The 22,067-nt window shown below is 35.3% G+C and overlaps 1 protein-coding gene across 1 annotated transcript in view; it reads left to right on the forward strand.

Moving 5' to 3' along the window:
* Positions 1-22,067, forward strand: part of DCC (DCC netrin 1 receptor) — a 766,342-nt gene that overhangs the window by 441,280 nt on the left and 302,995 nt on the right. Inside the window, exons 10-12 of the mRNA XM_060027782.1 lie at positions 481-629; positions 2,260-2,398; positions 8,633-8,682. Of these exons, the coding sequence (XP_059883765.1) occupies positions 481-629; positions 2,260-2,398; positions 8,633-8,682 (338 nt within the window). The remainder of the gene's footprint in view (positions 1-480; positions 630-2,259; positions 2,399-8,632; positions 8,683-22,067) is intronic.

The following is a 22,067-nucleotide window of genomic DNA, read 5'->3' on the forward strand; positions in this document are numbered from 1 at the left end:
TGAAGACTTAAATAAGGACAATGTGGTAAATTAACCGTAACTGTGCTGCCTATTTGAATTATAAGTAGGATCATGATGTACAAGTATTCTAATTGCATTTTCTCTTTTCCTTCTGCAGTTAGCAATACACAGGCAAAGGCCTACTTGCAAAGTGGAAAATTCTCTGTACTAAGAATTTAGATTAAGAATCCCACTCTTATTCAGCCATTACCCTAGTCACTTATACTCCTTGACCAGTTTCCTCAACTGTAAAATGAAATAAGTAATTTAGATTAATATAAGTCCTCTTCTGAATTTTAAAATGAAATGATTCTAAAATTGCATAACTTTCTATTTATATCCTATATTTTTATATTCTTATTCCATATGGTTCTAAAAATAGTACATGGTGCTATAATTTCCTTGAACTGTAAAAGATGAAATGCTGTTTGTTTTGAGAAAGAGGACCTTCTTGTACTAATCAATTTCTCTTGTAAACAGTGCAAGTTCCAGGGCCAGTAGAAAATCTGCAAGCCGTATCTACCTCACCTACCTCAGTTCTTATTACCTGGGAACCCCCTGCCTATGCAAATGGTCCAGTACAAGGTTACAGATTGTTCTGCACTGAAGTGTCCACGGGGAAGGAACAGGTAGGCAAGAGAATGGGCCCCACTCCTGTCGCCTATCGGAGAAATTGCAGGAGATCTGCAGGCTCTTGATATAAACCAGTATCCAGCACATTAATTGGATAGCTGATCAGTTTTAAAGTAACTGTTCTTGAAAATGTTAAGCAATTTAATTGAATTTGGGTGGTAAGAGAGGCAAATGGGCAATGAGATGAAGTTAATACAAAGGATGCAGATTTTTTGTTTGAGTATATTGTGGTCTGGGCCAGTGTAACCACATTTGAACGAGCCCATGTGGTTCCAGAAAAGTATTTGCATTTTCAGTCCTTATCCTAAGGGATGATCAATCTTATTTTCAGCAACTTCCGTCAAATTGCTTTTTTCATTCTTTTTTCATTCATATGTTTGATGTTATTTCTGTCTTCTCCCCACCATGGGACCGTCACCTATCACTTCTCGTTGTTTTCCGAATTACTTTACTCCTGAAGACTACCTTCTATTTTGCTTCTAATCTGTGGTTAGCACAGACATTGGAAAATAAACAAATTAGATTTTCATGTAAAGTAAGAGTAAATGAGTCTTAAGGGAGACACATGAAACTCAACTATTCTATTTTGTGACATATATATGACTACTGAGATGTTTACTTCCAGATTCTCAAGTTCATGTGGGAAAAGATACATAGACAAGTGGGTAGTTAAATAGGAAAGACCAGAAATGACCTTGGGATATTGAAGTTCTTATGATGTGTTGTGAAATTTGCCCATTATAGTGTGGTCTTCATGCTTCCACATATACTGCGTGATAGATATTTTTCATTAAAATAAAATGTTTGCATTAGTTCTATTCAGAACAGTTCCAAGTTCCAAGTTATAGCATAAGAATTATTGAGATCCTCCTAAGTAATCATTCATTCCATTTTTTTTTTGTTTACGGCTCCCATGCTATTTAGCTCTTATTTTCACCTTTCTATTCTACCCTTTTCCTACACATTTTAGTTCTTCAATAATGCATTCTACCAATTCATTTAAATAAATTAAAAAATAGTGTCACCCAAGATAGAGTGTGAGGATCATTGGGAAGAGCTGTATAATGGATCTTCTGGAGTGAACTGGCTCTGATTTGCTCAGTGACCTTCACCTCCATTACCTCATTTCTACATTCCAACTTAACCTCACAGCATTTTGAGAGATAATAATTGTAGCAAAGTATCCATAACAATTGTAGCAAAGTATCTGTCAGTTTCCAGAATCTCAGGTATATTTCAGCACAAGAAGGAAGAATTCTATTGTTTCTTGGTAAATTATTCCATTTTGGGTACAGGAGCAACTCTCCCTTCCTGTGGATTTACAAACTGCCTTCTGCCTGTCAGGATTTTGGTGTGGGTGTTAATAGTGCACACCATTCAATGTATTGGGTGGTGTTAAACAAATTGGAACTTAATGACTCTAAAGATAGCATGGTGCTGTTTTAACTAGGGTCTTCAGTGGGGGAGTGTGTGTCACAATTTAGGTTTTATAACAACTCATAGTAAGGCTAAAGTGTAGTTTTGTGAGTAAGAGTCTAACATCCAATTCACTGATTGCACAGAATGGCTGCCATTTCAGCTTTTACGTGTCTCCTGCATGACAGTTTTGGTGTTTTATGTCTCCAGAATATAGAGGTTGATGGACTATCTTATAAGCTGGAAGGCCTGAAAAAATTCACGGAATATAGTCTTCGATTCCTAGCTTACAATCGCTACGGACCAGGAGTATCTACTGATGACATAACTGTGGTTACGCTTTCTGATGGTAAGTTATAGACAGTGAAATTTGATTCACATAGTTGTTATAATAATGAAATAATATTGGATATATGTCATAGATTCCATGTTCAAGGTTTCCTAACTAAAACTTCATGGAGTATACTAGCATACATTAGAAATTTGGCTAATTCACTCAAACTATATTACAGTCAAATTTAAACTTTGAAAAGGTATACACTCTGAATCAGGATATCCTAATTAGTCATCTTCAAAGTGTGACTGCTGCCCGAGAGCTCAGAGTCATTTCTTTGTGTGTGTTTCCCTTTATTCCTATAAATACAAACACATTTGTACATGTGTGTGGGCTAATTTACATCAGCATCTTTCTTTTGTTTCTCCTTCTAAACAGTGGTAGATGATTAAAAGCGTAAATGATGGACAGTCCTCCTACATATACGTATTGAAAGTATTAAAACTGAATATGAAAATTTATATTTTAGTTTTACCTTGCCTAACAAATGAAAGATGAGACATATTTTTTAATGCCATAAAAAAGAGAAAGAAATCTTAATGAAGTAGAAGAATTTGACACAGCAGTAGCAGAGGAAACTAGGGATCTAAAAATGGATGATAATGAAAGGTTGGAAGTTTAATGAAAAGTGAAAATAAAGCACAGCAGAGCATATGATATGGGGCCAGTGACAATTCAGGCAGGTGCAGAAATGCAGAGATGTGACCTCCATGAATACTAAAAAGGCATCAAGCTATTTCTTTTCAGCAACGGTTTCCATGTTGGTATGTGTAATTCTATAAATCATTGATCTTTCGAATTTCAAAAAAATGACTTTAGTTTGTGATTCTTTGACTGATCCAACCTTGCTTCAATCTAGGAAAGCATCTGGGTGGATATTTCATACAATATCAGTGAAATGAAGAAGGGCATGCATGTTATTAAGGATAGTGTAAAGAAGACACAGGAGTAATGTTCATTTGCAATTTCAATGTAAAATAATACTTTATATCTGACACCGCTTTGGTATAATTTTTAATGTAATTCTTAAGCCCATCCATCTGATTCTGTTATTGAAGACAGAACAGAATATTTATTGGCAGAATAAATTACTTCACAACTTATAATTATAAAAATAAAAGGAAAACAAATGAAAATGAATATTTTACATAATTTATGTAGATTCCATTCACACACTGAACTGTAATGCTGGGGCCTTATTCTCGACTTTGGTTTTAAATGTCATAAGTGAGAAAGATAGATTATTACTCATTAATCCAAGAATTATTATCTAGAAGTATTGCAACATTTAGGATTTAGAAAATGCCTGTCCTTAAATAAAAGGATTTCATGACTCTAATCCAACAAGCATCACTCTGCAAGGGACCCCAGCTTCCCTCTATCAGATGCACTTGAGAGAGAACACATGAACTTCAGGGGCCCCTAGGGGTGGGTACTTCAACCTCGTCTGCTTTCATCTTTACAATAAACTCATCTCTTGTACTTCAATCTGATGTCCTCTTCTCTCTACTGAACCTATGCATGCCGAGGTCACATACAGATGAATTTAATTACAATTAACAGTCACCTGCTTCCCAGCTGTAAGTCACAAAGCCCTGTTCTCCTTGACTTTCTGGATGTTATACAAGGGAGATGTTGTGAAAATCAAATGTTTAATCCACATAAGCACCTAAAACATGGGCATGGCATATATTTAAATGTTTAATAAATGTTATCTATGCCAATGTCTCTTTTTCTCATTATTCTAAGTGTTCCTTAATATGAGGGATGATGTTATATTCATCTCTGTATCCCTCCTAACTCAGTAAATATTTATTGAATTAATCAGTTCAGCCACACCTGTACAGATGTTTGTAAGTATAGACTCATGTTTAGGACTTCCTCTTTGTGTGACTAACTTAACATATGATCATGTGTAAATATATATGTGTTATAGAGAGCATTAGATTTCCTATAAGGCCAGAGAAATTCTTACCATAAAAAATTTATATTGGGACTATAGAAAAATGGAATAAAAGCAAAAATAAAATGCAAATAACTTTTTTTCTTAATTAATTATCCCCAAAGTATCCATGTTATGCTAAGATGCTTGCAAAGATTTTATTCTGAGGAGCTGTCATCTCTAAGTTAGCTCTGTTTTAATTGTTTTTCTGGGAAGAAACACTTTTTTGTTCAGATTCCTCCACCTAGTATATCATTAGTTTACAGCGTTCCACTTCTTCAAACCATTGGGATTGTAGAGCATCAATCCAGACAGCCTAATATTTAGTGTAGACTGTAAGTAGTTTTGCCAGTTTGTTCTTAAGCACTGTCCCTGGAACCAGTTGACATGAATAGGTTACTAACAGATTTTATGAATTAATCAACATTTATTGGTGCCCATGCCAACTTGCCCTGTGTTCAAAAGCAGAGGGACCAAATTTTATAGGCAAGCTTAGCTATAGGAATGTGCTTCTTACTGTTATCGCTAATATTTATTGAGTAGTTATTAGTGCAAGGCCCTGCTCCACACACTTCACAACACTGTATTTTTCCCTACTTTACAGATGTCAAAACTAAGGTAGAGGTCACAAAAGCTAGTAAGCAGCAGAGCCAGGTCATATAAGCAAGTAAAGAAGGGGGATTCAGTGTGGAAATATATTGTTTCTCTTATTCTATAATAAATGTCTCATATTAGGTCCTTCAAGAAAAAAGCTCAGGGCTACATATAAATTCTTTCAATCCACAAATTATGTGTACAGGACAGCACACACTTGCTAAGGGGAGGAATTCAAGTGACTATATGTACGATTCATTTACAAGTTTGAGAACTTAATCTACTCTACAGAATGCTTCATCACCATGTGCTTAAACCAGCATGCTCCACCACATTGAGAGGAGTTTCCAGACCAAATGCCTCTGATTGGCTTTAATGAACCTATTGTAATTGATAAATTACTTGACATTTCGAAGAGAAAAGCAATGAACTATGTCCTTCCCCTCTGCCTCATGAAACAATGAAGCGTTGTCAAATAAGACAAATAAAGAAAGTCCCAATAGATAAACGTGGATTCCACTCACTTCCACCAAGCATCTAATCCTATCTATTGTATCTATTTATTTGTAAATAGTACGGAAATTGATAGTAAGAAGAAGAGAATAATAACTAAAAATACTGTAGAAAAACACTGTCCACTTTTTTTCCTGACTGTGTAAGGCAAGAATAGCCAGTGTGCCATCTGTGAAAAGTAGGAGAAATTTATATTGTAAAAAACTAGGCAAAATTCATTAACACCGTTGTTACAGTCCACCTTTGGGACTTGATGGCTTTAAATTCCTAATATGGAAAATTATCAAATTGTGGTAGTTTATTATTGTTCTTATATATTCTTGGCTTTCTGAAATGAGGAGTTAAATGCCATTTATAAACTTTCATTAAAGTGAGATTTAAGGGTTACATATCAACGAGCACAGTACCTAGAACAAAATGTATGATAAATTTAAATACCTTCTCTTTCCTCCAATATTCTGTGTTTTCATATTATTTAATTGGTCAAAAGTGTGTGTAATATGATTAGTAAAGTATAATATGATATAAATGTTAGAATATCATATGAAACCCAAACTAGAAATATTTTTCATCAGTAAGAAGTGATTTATTATCACCTAATATTAAGACATTATTCCCAATCTTCGCTTTTAAAGAATATATTTTTCAGAAGCTGTGCAATTATATGATTTAGAACATAGCATTTTTTTTTCAGTTTGTACCTGTTTTAATTTTTACTGCTTTACAGAGTGATTTGAATGTGGGTCATATTAAATTCTTCCTCATTGTGAGAACATCAGTTTTTTTTTAGTTCTTCTGATCACACAAATTATTTTTATTTCCAGCCTATCTTTAATCTTTTCTTGGTACAGTCACTTTAGAAAACTTTGTATCTATTAAAACTTAACATATGTTTAACCTTCATAGGGGGTCCCCCACCACCAGTATTTCCACTCCTAGGTATAAATGAATGAAGGAAATGAGTGCAATTGTCCAGCAGAAGACACAAACTAAAATTTTCATAGCAGCTTTATTCTCATAACTCCAAACTAGAAATTGATCCAAATGCCATTCATCAGTAGAGCAGATAAATATAAATTAGAATAATTGTACATTGTAATACTGTGGAGCAACAAAACAAAACAAAAAACTATTGCTACATGCAACAATATGAATGGATCTCAAGAAGTAAGCGAAAGAAGCCAGCCTCTGGGAAAGAGAACACACAACTATGGTTTTGCTTTTAGTAAGCTCAAAATAAACTAATCTGTGGAGTTAGAGGTGGTAATAAGTAGTGGTTACTATCAGAAAGATACTGACTAAGAAGGGACACAGTGAGCTTTCCAGGTTATTGAAAATGTTCTATATCTTGATCTAGGTGGTGTTTAAATGGGGATGTACACACACACACACACACACACACACACACCACTTTATCCAGTCATACATTCAAGGTTTATGCACTTTCCTATATGTTATACCTTAATTTAAAAAATAAAATTGCAAAATTATAAACTTTTTTTTTGTGACCAAATTTGTTGACAAAAACTCTAAATATGAAAAATATTTTATTGTAATCTTATAATCTTTCTATTAATTGATTCATTCAATATATATTTGCTGAGTGTGCCCCATGTGCTTAACACACATCAATATTGGGGATGAAGCATCAAAAGGACAAAAATCCTGGTTCCTGTGAAGGTTATATTCTGTATTTGATAAGAAAACCATAGCAGAATTAAATGAAATTAAAAAATAAAGTCTATCTCCTAAATAATGAAATATTTTTTGAAAGAATGTTTGTTGACCTAATTCATGAAAAACAAGCTCTGATAAACATTTTACCACACGTTACATTGCTAATAACCTTTATCAAGTACTAACAAAATAAGTGACTATAATTCCTATCATGTTTATCACTTATTCATCAAAGTCAAACAAAATGAGTGATTATAATTCCTATCATGTCCGGAAAGGTCCAGGAGCTAATATTTAAGTAAGTATCCATTTGTTCATTTAATTATTGAGTCAGTAAATATTAATTGAATGTCAGTTTGGAGGATTTAAAGATTAATCAGGCATATATCATGCCCTCATAGTGATTACTTTTGAGAAGGCAAAATCAGAGTAGGAGTTAAATAAATTCAGGGTAAATATAAGCACCCCAGGAAAACAGATTATTGTCCAAGTTCAAATTAAAGAAGAGGGACATAACAAAAATGGCCCTTAAATTTTTGAAGATGCTGAAAGCCTTTCTCCTCTATTAAATTTGTAAATTTGTCATGAAAAAAGATAAGGAATACTCTGATTTATATATATTAAGCATTTACTGAATGCTACTTATATGACTGTTGTGGGGCAGAATTATTTATTTATTTATTTATTTATTTATTTATTTATTTATTTATTTATATGATTCATCCAAGACATCTAGAATAGTACTTGAGATATTACAGTTATTCAGTGAATGGCTATCATTGAATTACTAACTTGATAGAATATTCACTTTTTGATATAGTAAATATCCATTAGAAGTATTATAAAGAAAGCTGTATATGTTCTTCCTCCTTCCATGAAGGATTGGAACAATCAAAATGCAAGTAAGAGAAGCAAAATACCTAGAAAACCCACGAAGAAAAATAAATTGCTCCTTTGTTAATAGAATTGGCTCACCAAATGCTCTCTGGTAACCTGCTTGCATCTATGACACAGAGATTTAATTACAAAGTGTGAGAAAAAGAAAAGGGATGTATTTCTTCTTTTCACTTTTTAAGGGATAATAAAGTTTGCATTTAAAAAGATTAAGCAACAAGAGTGACCGTTAGAGTGACATATTTCATCATAAAACTGTGGAGGTCCTGAAATGCACAATATCTTAAGCCCTTAATCCACTCTAGGAAATCTCCCGTGTGTTTTTATTGGTTCCTCTGGGAAGGTTATCACTGGAAAGCTGTAATTAAATGGCAGTATTTAGTATCATGGCAGGTGCTTTTTGCCTAAGAGTTTTGGGGGCTCCCTAGATGGATAACTGGGCCACTAAGTGAGAAAAACAAATGCAGTCATTTTTCATCTCTCCAGGAAAATTTTGAAGTGCCTGGAATTACCTACCTGATTATCCTTATGAACAGTGAAAAAGACATGCTTTCTCTTTTCACAGAGGGTTGGAGTTTCTCTTTCGTGACTTTGGCAATAATGATCTCACCTTGTTTTATTTCTTCTAGTGCCAAGTGCCCCGCCTCAGAATGTCTCCCTGGAAATAGTTAATTCAAGGGTGAGTTGTGGAAATGTTTACTACTTCATTACCAATACATGTGTAACTTTCAATCACCCATCCACTGCTTGGGGTGGATGGTGGCTTCCATGTGAGGAAATGTTCCAGAACAACACAGTGAGTGGCATTAATCCCACATCTTCCACCACACTTGAATGAATTAAATGAAGGAGTTGTTTGCTTCTAGTACACTTGATTTTATAAATGTTATCATGATTAAAGGCTATTCCATCAGGTAACAAAGTTGTCTATTTACCTATACTTATCAGTACAGTAAGTCCCCCACTTAACGAACCTTCAAGTTGCGAACTTTCAAAGATGCGAACATGCCTCTGTGTGCCAGCTGTTGTACTGTACTACTGTACTTTTCAGGGTACTGTACTGTAAGATTAAAAATGTGTTCTTTATTTTTTGTGTTTGTTTTTTTATGTATTATTTGTGTGAAAAGTATTACAAACCTATTACAGTATAGTACTATGTAGCCGATTGTGTTCGTTGGGTACCTAGGCTAACTTTGTTGGACTTATGAACAAATTGGACTTTTGAATGCACTCTCAGAATGGAACTCATTTGTATGTGGGGGACTTACTGTATAGGACATAATGTGCTAGATGGAACAATTGAATGTAGGAATGAAAAAAGTAATTACAAGAGTTGGGATAAAGAGAGACTTTGTTTCCTGGTAGATTTAATTTGAATTGAATATTTCATCCTCATTCCTCTTCTTCTCTTATAAATATAGACATGGAAGGCTGTTCTTGAGGTCTGATAAGGTTATCTGTATGAAGCAGTATTAATCAGTGATTAATGTTTTACTGGCCTGAAAAGTTGATACAACTTTCAAAAGGGTTTAAATTAGGCTGGGTGTAGCTGAAGATAAGGAGTTAATGCCAGAATCAGTTTTCTAGAAATATCTCCTTTTTCAAGTGTGTCTCATTCAGCATTGGAAAGAAGCGAAAACCACACAGTAGAGGAAAGCAAAAGTAAGATTGGCCTGGCTTGCCTCTGTCATCATCTGGTTGTGTGTGCTTAGCGAAATAATTTCACTCTCCCTGGGTCTCAGTGAGGAGACTAGCCTAACCGGTCTCCAAGCTCTAGAAGATGACAGGAAAATCATATGTGTCTCAGAGAAAGTCATACTCTGATTTTTAATCCTAGCTTCCTCTTCTAGTAACTGTATACGATGTCAGAAAAGTTTCGAACCTCAGTAAACTTCAGTTTCTCTATATTCATACAGTGTGCATGTTAATCCCTCCCTTATTGATTTGTCATGAGGAAGTAGTAATATAGCATATGCAAAGGATCTAACTTAGCATCAGTAGCTATTACTTCACTCAATGTACAATTTCTTGCCATATTTTGCAAAAGTCTCTGACGAAGCCATATTTTGTGATTTTGATCAGATTTACCTCTGTCAAATGAGTTTACCTTTTGGAGCTAGTGAAATGTCTCTAAAATGGTTATCCTCTTATAATTTTAGGCACTAATTGGATAAGAATGAATGAAACAAATTTAAACTTAGAAGGGAGAAAAATAAATGAACTAAGGGAAGAAAAATGAGCTAAAGGAAAATAACGAGAAATAGACATCACCCTAAAAATGACATTATTATTTACAACATTAAATATTTTACAGATGTTTACAGCTATTCTAGTTAACAGGTTGCCAAATCAAAGTCAAGTAGATTTTTATAATTATTGCAGGTTGCTAATGAATGAAACTGGGAGACCATATTGTAGTTTCTCTTGTTTTAATGACTCATTTTTACTAGAGTTTCACCCGATTTACATCTTTCCTTCAGGACAGAACATAGAAATTGATATAAGCTATTTTGTGTGTGTATGCTCGTATCCCATAAAAAGTCTACTTTAGCAAAGGATGCATGTTTTCTTCTGGAATGTGAATAAGGCATTATTGAATGACCCTGGTTGCTGACTGTCTTTGAATATGAATTTATTACCCTCCTGTAGGAGGGAATTCCTGGATTGCAAAATTGACTTTTTCGACTGATATATATATATATACATACACACACACACACATAAACACGCACACACACACATACACATAATCAAATATCACAGGCCATGCTCTTCTAAAATCTACAGTGTTTGCAGAAACCAAATATTAACACCCCTGCTTCTATCTTCCTGAAGTTATCTGTGTAATGTTGGACTACCAGAAAATTTAACTTGTTCATTAGCTTTTCAGAATGAATACAGCAGGCCCAGGCACTAGAAAGCTTTTTGCTCTCCTCTCCCTCCCTCTGTTATCTTCTTTCCTAGCTTTTCAGGCATTATAAATTATTTTTCTTGGATTCTTACCAAGAGGAAAGGAACTGGATGATCAAAGCACTGTTTTATCATTCCCAATACGTTGATGCAGAGAAAAACAATAATATGATATTTTTATATTTGTCTCTTGTTTGAAACAAAAGAAAAGCTCTCAAATATACTAATATTTGCCCCAGATGATTACCACTTTAAGGAAGAAATTTGTAAAGAAAGAAACATTGTAGTTGAATAGTGTTGTATTCTTTTAGACTAATAGAATTATGACTTTAATGTTATTCATTTACTTGGAATTTTTATTTAATATAGAAGGAACAGTCATATTTTAAGTTTTATTCTATATCATATCTGTAATTATGGAATATAATTGACCATTTTATTGACGGTCAATGAGAAAATTTCTTGGTATTTCCACACAGATGGCTAGGATTTCTGTACAAAGAACCGAGAAGTGAATACAAGGTATAAAATTATCATTTATATATATATATATATATATATATATATATATATATATATATATATTTTTTTTTTTTTTTTTTTGGTACGTGGGCCTCTGAAAAAGGCCCTGAAAAAAAAAAAAGGATTTTTTTTTCAGTTAAGCTTTGACGGTTAAAGAAATAATTTATTTCTTTTTTTAATTAATTTTTTATTGGAGTATAGTTGATTTACAATGTTGTGTTAGTTTCTGCTGTACAGCAAAGTGAATCAGTTATACATATACATACATATACAGGAAGGATTTTGACTGAGGTCTGTGTCTTCTGTCATTGGGCTAGTGATAATTCTCTTATCAACAGAAGTGACAGGGCTTCCCTGGTGGCACAGTGGTTGAGAGTCCGCCTGCCGATGCAGGGGACACGGGTTCGTGCCCCGGTCCGGGAAGATCCCACATGCCGCGGAGCGGCTGGGCCCGTGAGCCATGGCCGCTGAGCCTGTGCGTCCGGAGCCTGTGCTCCGCAATGGGAGAGGCCACAACAGTGAGAGGCCCACGTACCGCAAAAAAAAAAAAAAAAAAAAAGTGACAGCCAAGCAGATAGCTGAGTGAGGCTTTTGCATTTGGTTCCCACCTGGGATATTCACTTGGTAGCCACTGTGAGCAAAATAGTCAACATAAGGAGAAGAGGAGAAACTGGAAGAAGTAAAAACAAAGAGCCAGTTGAATTATGATGTTAATGTGCAGGTCTTCTGTTTTTCTGGCGGGGGCATGCCTTGTTTTTTTTTTATTCTGTAATTGGGGTTGTCTTCTCTTGGCTGTGCAGAGAGCACTTACATTAACAGTTTCCTGCTGTCTGGCAACCTCACCTCTCTGAAACTGCACAGTTCGTGTAGGTGTTCTGGAACCACTTCTACTGTCACACCATGATGCTTATAAATGTTAATCTTCCTCTTTTGTGTTGTATAAAGGCCTTAGATAGCTCATGAAAAATATTTTTTGTTTGTTTGTTTCTCTCTGAATCATCCTAAATCCTTCGTAAAATACACTTTGGCCACTGAGTTACTTGGAACTGGAGCTCTGAGTCCTCCGCTTACAAATGTGGTAGATTTCTCAAATTTAATGTAGAGAAGGAGGAGACATAGGAGAACTTAGATGATTGATTCCGTGTAAAGATAAATTAGAAGCTGGCATTTACAATAATATTTACACTCGCAAACTTCACACTGTTATTTGTATTCAGTCATAATATACAGAACATTTTTTTTAACATTATTATTGGAGTATAATTTCTTTACAGTGGTGTTAGTTTCTGCTTTATAACAAAGTGAATCAGTTATACATATATCCCCATATCTCTTCCCTCTTGCATCTCCCTCCCTCCCACCCTCTCTATCCCACCTCTCTAGCTGGTCACAAAGCACCAAGCTGATCTCCCTATGCTATGTGACTGCTTCCCACTAGCTATCTATTTTACATTTGGTAGTGTATATATGTCCATGCCACTCTCTCACTTCATCCCAGCTTACCCTTCCTCCTTCCACTGTCCTCAAGTCCATTCTCTAGTAGGTCTGCATCTTTATTACCATCTTGCCCTAGGTTCTTCATGACCATTTTTTTTTTTGAGATTCCATATATGTTAGCATACGGTATTTGTTTTTCTCTTTCTGACTTACTTCACTCTCTATGACAGATTCTAGTCCATCCACCTCACTACAAATAACTCAGTTCTGTTTCTTTTTATGGCTGAGTAATATTCCATTGTATATATGTGCCACATCTTCTTTATCCATCCGTCGACGGACACTTAGGTTGCTTCCATGTCCTGGCTATTGTGAATAGAGCTGCAATGCACATTGTGGTACATGACTCTTTTTGAATTATGGCTTTCTCAAGGTATATGCCCAGTAGTGGGATTGCTGGGTCGTATGATAGTTCTATTTTTAGTTTTTTAAGGAACCTCCATACTGTTCTCCATAGTGGCTGTATCAATTTACATTCCCACCAACAGTGTATGAGGGTTTCCTTTTCTCCACACCCTCTGCAGCATTTATTTTTTCTAGATTTTTTCATGATGGCCATCCTGACAGGTGTGAGATGATATTGCACTGTACTTTTGATTTGCATTTTCCTAATGATTAGTGATGTTGAGCATCCTTTCATGTGTTTGTTGGCAATCTGTATATCTTCTTTGGAGTAATGTCTATTTAGTTCTTCTGTCCATTTTTGGATTGGGTTTTTTGTTTTCTTGATATTGAGCTGCATGAGCTGCTTGTATATTTTGGAGATTAATCCTTTGTCAGTTGCTTCATTTGCAAATATTTTCTCCCATTCTGAGGGTTGTCTTTTCGTCTTCTTTATGGTTTCCTTTGCTGTGCAAAAGCTTTGAAGTTTCATTAGGTCCCATTTGTTTATTTTTGTTTTTATTTCCATTTCTCTAGGAGGTTGGTCAAAAAGGATCTTGCTGTGATTTATGTCATAGAGTGTTCTGCCTATGTTTTCCTCTAAGAGTTTGATAGTTTCTGGCCTTACATTTAGGTTTTCAATCCATTTTGAGTTTATTTTTGTGTATGGTGTTAGGGAGTGTTCTAATTTCATTCTTTTACATGTAGCTGTCCAGTTTTCCCAGCACCACTTATTGAAGAGGATGTCTTTTCTCCATTGTATATTCTTGCCTCATTTATAACAAATAAGGTTACCATATGTACATGGGTTTATCTCTGGGCTTTCTTTCCTATTCCATTGATCTATATTTCTGTTTTCATGCCAGTACCATACTGTCTTGATTACTGTAGCTTTGTAGTATAGGCTGAAGTCCGGGAGCCTGATTCCTCCAGCTCCGTTTTTCTTTCTCAGGATTGCTTTGGGTATTCGGGGTCTTTTGTGTTTGCATACAAATTGTGAATTTTTTTGTTCTAGTTCTGTGCAAAATGCCACTGGTAGTTTGATAGGGATTGCATTAAATCTGTAGATTACTTTGGGTAGTAGAGTCATTTTCACAATATTGATTCTTCCAATCCAAGAACATGATATATCTCTCCATCTATTTGTATCTTCTTTAATTATTTCATCAGAGTCTTATAATTTTCTGCATACAGGTCTTTTGTCTCCTTAGGTAGGTTTATTCCTAGGTATTTTATTCTTTTTGTTGCAATGGTAAATGGGAGTGTTTTCTTAATTTCACTTGCAGATTTTCCATAATTAGTGTATAGGAAAGCAAGAGATTTCTGTGCGCTAATGTTGTATCCTGCAACTTTACCAAATTCATTTATTAGCTCTAGTAGTTTTCTGGTAGCATCTTTAGGATTCTCTGTGTAGAGTATCATGTCATCTGAAAACAGTGACAGCTTTACTTCTTCTTTTCCAATTTGGATTCCTTTTATTTCTTTCTCTTCTATGATTGCTGTGGCTACAACTTCCAAAGCTATGTTGAATAAGAATGGTGAGAGTGGGCAGCCTTGTCTTATTCCTGATCTTAGTGGAAATGGTTTCAGTTTTTCACCATTGAGGACGATGTTGGCTGTGCGTTTGTCATATATGGCCTTTATTATTTTGCGGTAAGTTCCCTCTATGCCTAGTTTCTGGAGGGTGTTTTTTCATAAATGGTGTTGAATTTTGTCGAAAGTTTTCTCTGCATCTAGTGAGATGATCATGTGCTTTTTCTCCTTCATTTTGTTAATATGGTGTATCACATTGATTGATTTGCGTATACTGAAGAATCCTTGCATTCCTGGGATAAACCCCACTGGATCATGGTGTATGATCCTTTTAATGTGCTGTTGGATTCTGTTTGCTAGTATTTTGTTGAGGAATTTTGCATCTGTGTTCATCAGTGATATTGGTCTGTACTTGTCTTTTTTTGTGACATGTTTGTCTGGTTTTGGTATCAGGGTGATGGTGGCCTCCTAGAAAGAGTTTGAGTGTTCCTTCCTCTGCTATATTTTGGAAGAGTTTGTGAAGGATAGGTGTTAGCTCTTCTCTAAATGTTTGATACAATTTGCCTGTGAAGCCATCTAGTCCTGGGCTTTTCTTTGTTGGAAGATTTTAATCGCAGTTTCAATTTCAGCGCTTGTGATTGGTCTGTATTGGTCTGTTCACATTTTCTATTTCTTCCTGGTTCAGTCTCAGAAAGTTGTGCATTTCTAAGAATTTGTCCATTTCTTCCAGGTTGTCCATTTTATTGGCATTTAGTTGCTTGTAGTAATCTCTCATGATCCTTTGTATTTCTGCAGTGTCAGTTGTTACTTTTCCTTTTTCATTCCTAATTCTGTTGATTTGAGTCTTCTCCCATTTTTTCTTGGTGAGTCTGGCTAATGTTTTATCAATTTTGTTTGTCTTCTCAAAGAACCAGCTTTTACTTTTATTGATCTTTGCTGTCATTTCCTTCATTTCTTTTTCATTTATTTCTGATCTGACCTTTATGACTTCTTTCCTGCTGCTAACTTTGGGTTTTTTTTGTTCTTCTTTCATTAATTGCTTTAGGTGTAAGGTTAGGTTGTTTATTTGAGATGTTTCTTGTTTCTTAATGTAGGATTGTATTCCTATAAACTTCCCTGTTAGAACTGCTTTTGCTGCATCCCATAAGTTTTGGGTCATTGTGTTTTCATTTTCATTTGTTTCTAGGTTTTTTTTTATATCTTCTTTGATTTCTTCAGTGATCTCTTGGTTATTAAGTAGTGTATTGTTTAGCTAACTCCATGTGTTTGCATTTTTTACGGATATTTTCCTGTAATTGTTATCTATTCTCATAGCATTGTGGTCCAAAAAGATACTTGATACAATTTCAGTTTTCTAAAATTTACCAAGGCTTGATTTGTGACCCAAGATATGATCTGTCCTGGAGAATGTTCCATGAGTACTTGAGAACAAAGTGTATTCTGTTGTTTTTGGATGGAATGTCCTATAAATATCTATTAAGTCCATCTTGTTTAATGTATCATTTAAAGCTTGTGTTTCCTTATTTATTTTCATTTTGGATGATCTGTCCATTGGTGAAAGTGGGGTGTTAAAGTCCCCTACTATGATTGTGTTACTGTTGATTTCCCCTTTTATGGCTGTTAGTATTTGCCTTATGTATTGAGGTGCTCCTATGTTGGGTGCATAAATATTTACAATTGTTATATCTTCTTCTTGGATCAATCCCTTGATCATTATGTAGTGTCCTTCTTTGTCTCTTGTAATAGTCTTTATTTTAAAGTCTATTTTGTCTGATATGAGAATTGCTACTCCAGCTTTCTTTTGATTTCCATTTGCATGGAATATCTTTTTCCATCCCCTCACTTTCAGTCTGTATGCGTCCCTAGGTCTGAATTTGGTCTTTTGTGGACAGCATATATATGGGTCTTGTTTTTGTATCCATTCAGCCAGTCTATGTCTTTTGGTTGGAGCATTTAATCCATTTACATTTAAGGTGATTATCAGTATGTATGTTCCTATTCCCATTTTCTTAATTGTTTTGGGTTTGTTGTTGTAGGTCTTTTCCTTCTCTTGTGTTTCCTGCCTAGAGAAGTTCCTTTAGCATTTGTTGTAAAGCTGGTTTGGTTGTGCTGAATTCTCTTAGGTTTTGCTTGTCTGTAAAGGTTCTAATTTCTCCATCAAATCTGAATGAGATCCTTGCTGGGTAGAGTAATCTTGGTTGTAGGTTTTTCACTTTCATCACTTTAAATATGTCCTGCCACTCCCTTCTGGGTTGCAGAGTTGCTGCTGAAAGATCAGCTGTTAACCTTATGGGGATTCCATTGTATGTTAGTTGTTGTTTTTTCCTTGCTGCTTTTAATATTTTTTCTTTGTATTTAATTTTTGATAGTTTGATTATTATGTGTCTTCATGTGCTTCTCCTTGGATTTATCCTGTATGGGATTCCCTGTGCTCCCTTGACTTGATTAACTATTTCCTTTCCCGTATTAGGGAAGTTTTCAACTATAATCTCTTCAACTATTTTTTCAGTCCCTTTCTTTTCCTCTTCTTCTTCTGGGACCCCTATAATTCTAATGTTGGTGTGTTTAATGTCCCAGAGGTCTCTGAGACTGTCCTCAGTTCTTTTCATTCTTTTTTCTTTATTTTGCTCTGCAGTAGTTATGTCCACTGTTTTATCTTCCAGGTCACTTATCCATTCTTCTGCCTCAGTTATTCTGCTATTGATCCCTTCTAGAGAATTTCTGATTTCATTTATTGTGTTGTTCATCACTGTTTGTTTGATCTTTAGTTCTTCTAGGTCCTTGTTAAGCATTTCTTGTATTTTCTCCATTGTATTTCCAAGATTTTGGATCATCTTTACTGTCAATATTCTGAATTCTTTTTCAAGTAGACTGCCTATTTCCTGTTCATTTGTTAGGTCTGGTGGGTTTTTACCTTGCTCCTTCATCTGCTGTGTGTTTCTTTGTCTTCTCATTTTGCTTAACTTACTGTGTTTGGGGTATCCTTTTCGCAGGCTGCAGGTTCATAGTTCCCGTTGTTTTTGGTGTCTGCCCCCAGTGGCTAAGGTTGGTTCAGTTGGTTGTGTAGGCTTTGTGGTGGAGAGGAGTAGTGTCTCTGTTCTGCTGGATGAGGCTGGATCTTGTCTTTCTGGTGGGCAGGTTCACATCTGCTGGTGTGTTTTTGGGTGTCTGTGACCTTATTATGATTTTAGGCATCCTCTCTGCTAGTGGGTGGGGTTGTGTTCCTGTCTAGTTGTTTGGCACAGAATGTCCAGCACTGTAGCTTGTGGGTCATTGAGTGGAGCTGGGTCTTGGCATTGAGATGGAGATCCCTGGGAGATTTTCTCCATTTGATACTACATGGATCTGGGAGGTCTTTGGAGGACCAGTGTCCTGAACTTGGCTCTCCCACCTCAAAGGCATAGCCCTGATGCTTGGCTGGCGCACCAAGAGCCTTTTGGGAGGTCTGAGGTCTTCTGCCTGCATTCAGTAGGTTTTCTGTATGAGTTGTTCCACATGTAGATGTATTTCTGATGTGTTTATGGGAAGGAAGGTGATCTCCACGTCTTACTCTTCTGCCATCTTGAAGCTCCTCCTCTGTACTCACTCTGGCACAAGATGGCCATCCCTGGTTTCACATGAACATGATCTCAGGCACAAAGCTCCTTGTTTTTCCATTTTGTCTTTAAGTTAGTTGTTGAAACAATTGGCCTGCCGTCCCAAGGACTGTTGCGGCTTTGGCTGGTGGGACCCCTCCAGAGCTGGCAGCCTCAGTGAGGCCGCCCTCCCCTCGGGCTCCAGGGCAGTTCCCTGATGGCGGAGGGAAGAGACCCTGAGCTAGCTAATACACAGAAAATTTCTGCTCGAATATAGTGTCTTGAATTCAATTCAAGTAGGTACAGATCTCTTGTATTGTTTTTTTTTTTTTAAGTTACTGATTCTGTGATTGATTCATTATATAACTGTTCTCTGAGCATAGATAATGTCCAGGGAACAGGAATGAAAGTGTTTGGGAAGGGTGAGAGCATAATTATAAGGAAAGGAATGTCTCCTGATAATTCTTATAGTCTAATCTTTCTTTTTTTTGTCTAGAATTTGTAGGCTAGACTAGATATGTTTTTAAATTATATTAAAATAAGACAACATGTAATAATTCATGAGACTCCCTCAAAAATAAAACTGTGTCTGTAATTTGGATAGAACCCATCTTCAGATAGCTGCTATCCTACTTACTTCTTTTAAAAATACATTTTTTTAATTGGGGTAAAACATACATAAAATTTACCATTTTAACCATTTTTAAATGTACAGTTTATAGGCATAGGTACATTCACATTGTTGTCCAACCATCACCATTCATTTTCAGAACTCTTTTCATCTTCTCATCTTCATTGTACCCATTGTATAATAATACTCCATTCCTCCCCTTCCTCCAGGCCCTGGCAATGATCATTATACTTTCTGTTTCCTGACTTATTTTATAAAAGAGTGAGGACACCAATTCACAGAAAAATTTATTATTGCCTTTTCAATTTATCTTAATAGAGAAATAAAACACTTTTAAAACATTAGGTCTTCCCTTTCACAGGGAAATGAAGGATTTAATGAACTGTAGTGGTTAAGAATATAGGAAGATGCTTTAACTGGCTGGGAAGAAACTCCTCCCTTCCCATTATTGATACTGCTTTCAGAATACTTCTGTTCCAAAGTCCCACACTGATGTACTTTTTTTTTTTAATCTACTGGTAAAGCCATCTGTCGTAGTTAACAATAAAGAACCAGAAATATATGCATGAGATTATTCTGGAGTAACTTTGGGAAACATAATTTTGGTCACCAGCATGAGTTTTATATCCCATTATAATTTAGATCAGAGCTCCTAGCCAGTAGTTAAATTGATCGTTTGATTTATTTTTGAAGTTCCAGTAAGTCAGCAGTTTTCATCTTTTTTACTGAAAACACAATAAATGGATAAACTCTGAATGGGAAGGATATTAAGACAGTAAAAAAATTTGGATAACCAATTTTTAAATAATATAAATGTATCATGCCATTTAAATACATTCTGCAAATAAGTTGAAGAGAATACTCTGGAAATTCTAAGCATATCTTTATATCATACTATCACTCATTTTCTTAGATACTTATCTCATGGTACTTTTCCAAGCAATGATATTTTTTTAAAGTGTGAGAAAAATAAATCCCCTATTGAAGATACAAAAGCCTGTAAAAAGTATTTGTCTAATTCTGCTTTTCGCAAATGATTTCTTTCTACAAAAGCATTTTGTAGTAAATACTATCTTTAAAACTTTTTCAGTCTCTTACCTTAGCATCACAATATACATTCCAAACCAGAACAACGTACTCCATAAATTGAGTAACCGCATCCCCTACATTGTTACCTGAATTAATTTGAAGTAAAAATATAAATTGAGTTAGTGAAAGAAGAAAAATTTATGAAGAGCTAGAAGTAAATCTAGGAACAGTCTTTATAAAGTGCCTATGTACGTAACTAAAGAATAGGGATTAAGAACCAGCGAAGGTGTCTATTACATGATTCGAATAAGTTAGAGACATGATTAAATCTCCATGTCTATATGAAATTTTATAATGTAAACAGGATAGAAAAACATTTTCTAGAAGTTCTCATCTTCATACTTCAAATACTTAAATACATCATTTTTTGCTATTGTGTGTTTTGAGGTTATTATATTTTGCTCTTTCCAAATGTATTCTAGTCACTGCCACTTAGTATACCTGCACAAAGGCTATGACAAAGAGTCTAAATTAGATAGACTACCATTCTCTCTGGAGTTCTAGTCCTACTTTAATATCACCTTGTAATATGTACTTCATCACACAGATTTCCGATGGATCCAATTCTGATTGGCTCTGAAGGAAAAGCTCAAGCCATACATTTTTGAAAAGTGGTAGGTTTATTAATGGGCTTAAATTAAATGAACCTAGGTCTAGTGATAAGGTCTCTGATTTTAATTTAGTTCGTGGAAGTTGCCCTTATAGTTGGAATGGTTGATTAGTTAGAGGACATGAATAGATTCAGTCCTACCAGTAGGTAAAAGCAGTTGCTAACTATGTGATTTGATTTAAGAGATGTTGAAATATTCATTTAATTCACTAGTTTAGCTTAAAATGTTATTTATCTTACAAAATAACTGTTGAAAAACAAATCTTTTGTCTGAAAGATGCAAGATATTAGCATGAGTTATTGTCATTAACATTCTTGACACATATTTAAGGAGCACCTAATTATAACTATAACAACAATAATAATGACAGTAACTTTTTCAGCAGGTGTTTTGTGGCTGGCAGTGTGCTAAGTAATGAAAGCCCTATTTACTCCTTATAACAACACTGTAAGTATTATTTGTTAAACCAGTGATTACTGAGCTTATTGCTGGAAAAGCTACAATGAAGGCAGTCAAATGTCCTTCTAAGTTAAGCACAGGGATATGATACAGAGGGAGCTAATTTAAATTAGATTGTCAGGGCAGGGCCTTTTAAGAAGATGACATGAGCTGAGACAAGAATATGAAAAAGGGCCAGTTTTGTCACACTTAAATCATTCCAAGTAAAGCTAACAACTAGTGCAGAAACCTTGAGGAGAGACCCATGTGTGCATGATTGTGAACTTGAAATAATAGCGGTATGAGTGGATTATAGATCCCTGGGTCAGAGCTAGATCATAGGGGCATTATAGGGCATGGTAAACACTGGGATTCATTCTGTGGACAATGAAAAGGGTTTTGAAAGGGGAATAATCTCATTCAACTTTTTAAAAGATCAAATTGGCTGCTATGAGGAAAATTATTGGGGATAGGGCAGAGTGGACGCCAGGAGACCAGTGAGGATACAGTTGAGTGATCTCTATAAGATGATTGTAGTTGACACCTGCGAGTCATTAGAGCAGATGAAGGGAGAAGTAGAAAAAAATCATATGTGTTGTATCTGGAGCCAAGAAGGTTGGCTAGTGGATTGGATTAAACACACACACACACACACACACACACACACACACACACACACACACACAGGGGAAAGAGAAGAATCAAGGACAGAGACTAGATTTTTGCTACAGAAAAATGAGTGAATTGTGGAGTTGTTTAATGAGATAAGGATGATTGGAGAAAAAAATTAGAACGATCAATTAGTTTTTGGACGTGTTGAATTTGAGATAACTATTAGACATATGATTAGGGATGTCAGTCATGTAGACAAGTTGAT

The sequence above is a fragment of the Delphinus delphis genome, chromosome 13, assembly GCF_949987515.2.
Source record: "Delphinus delphis chromosome 13, mDelDel1.2, whole genome shotgun sequence".
Taxonomy (NCBI): domain Eukaryota; kingdom Metazoa; phylum Chordata; class Mammalia; order Artiodactyla; family Delphinidae; genus Delphinus; species Delphinus delphis.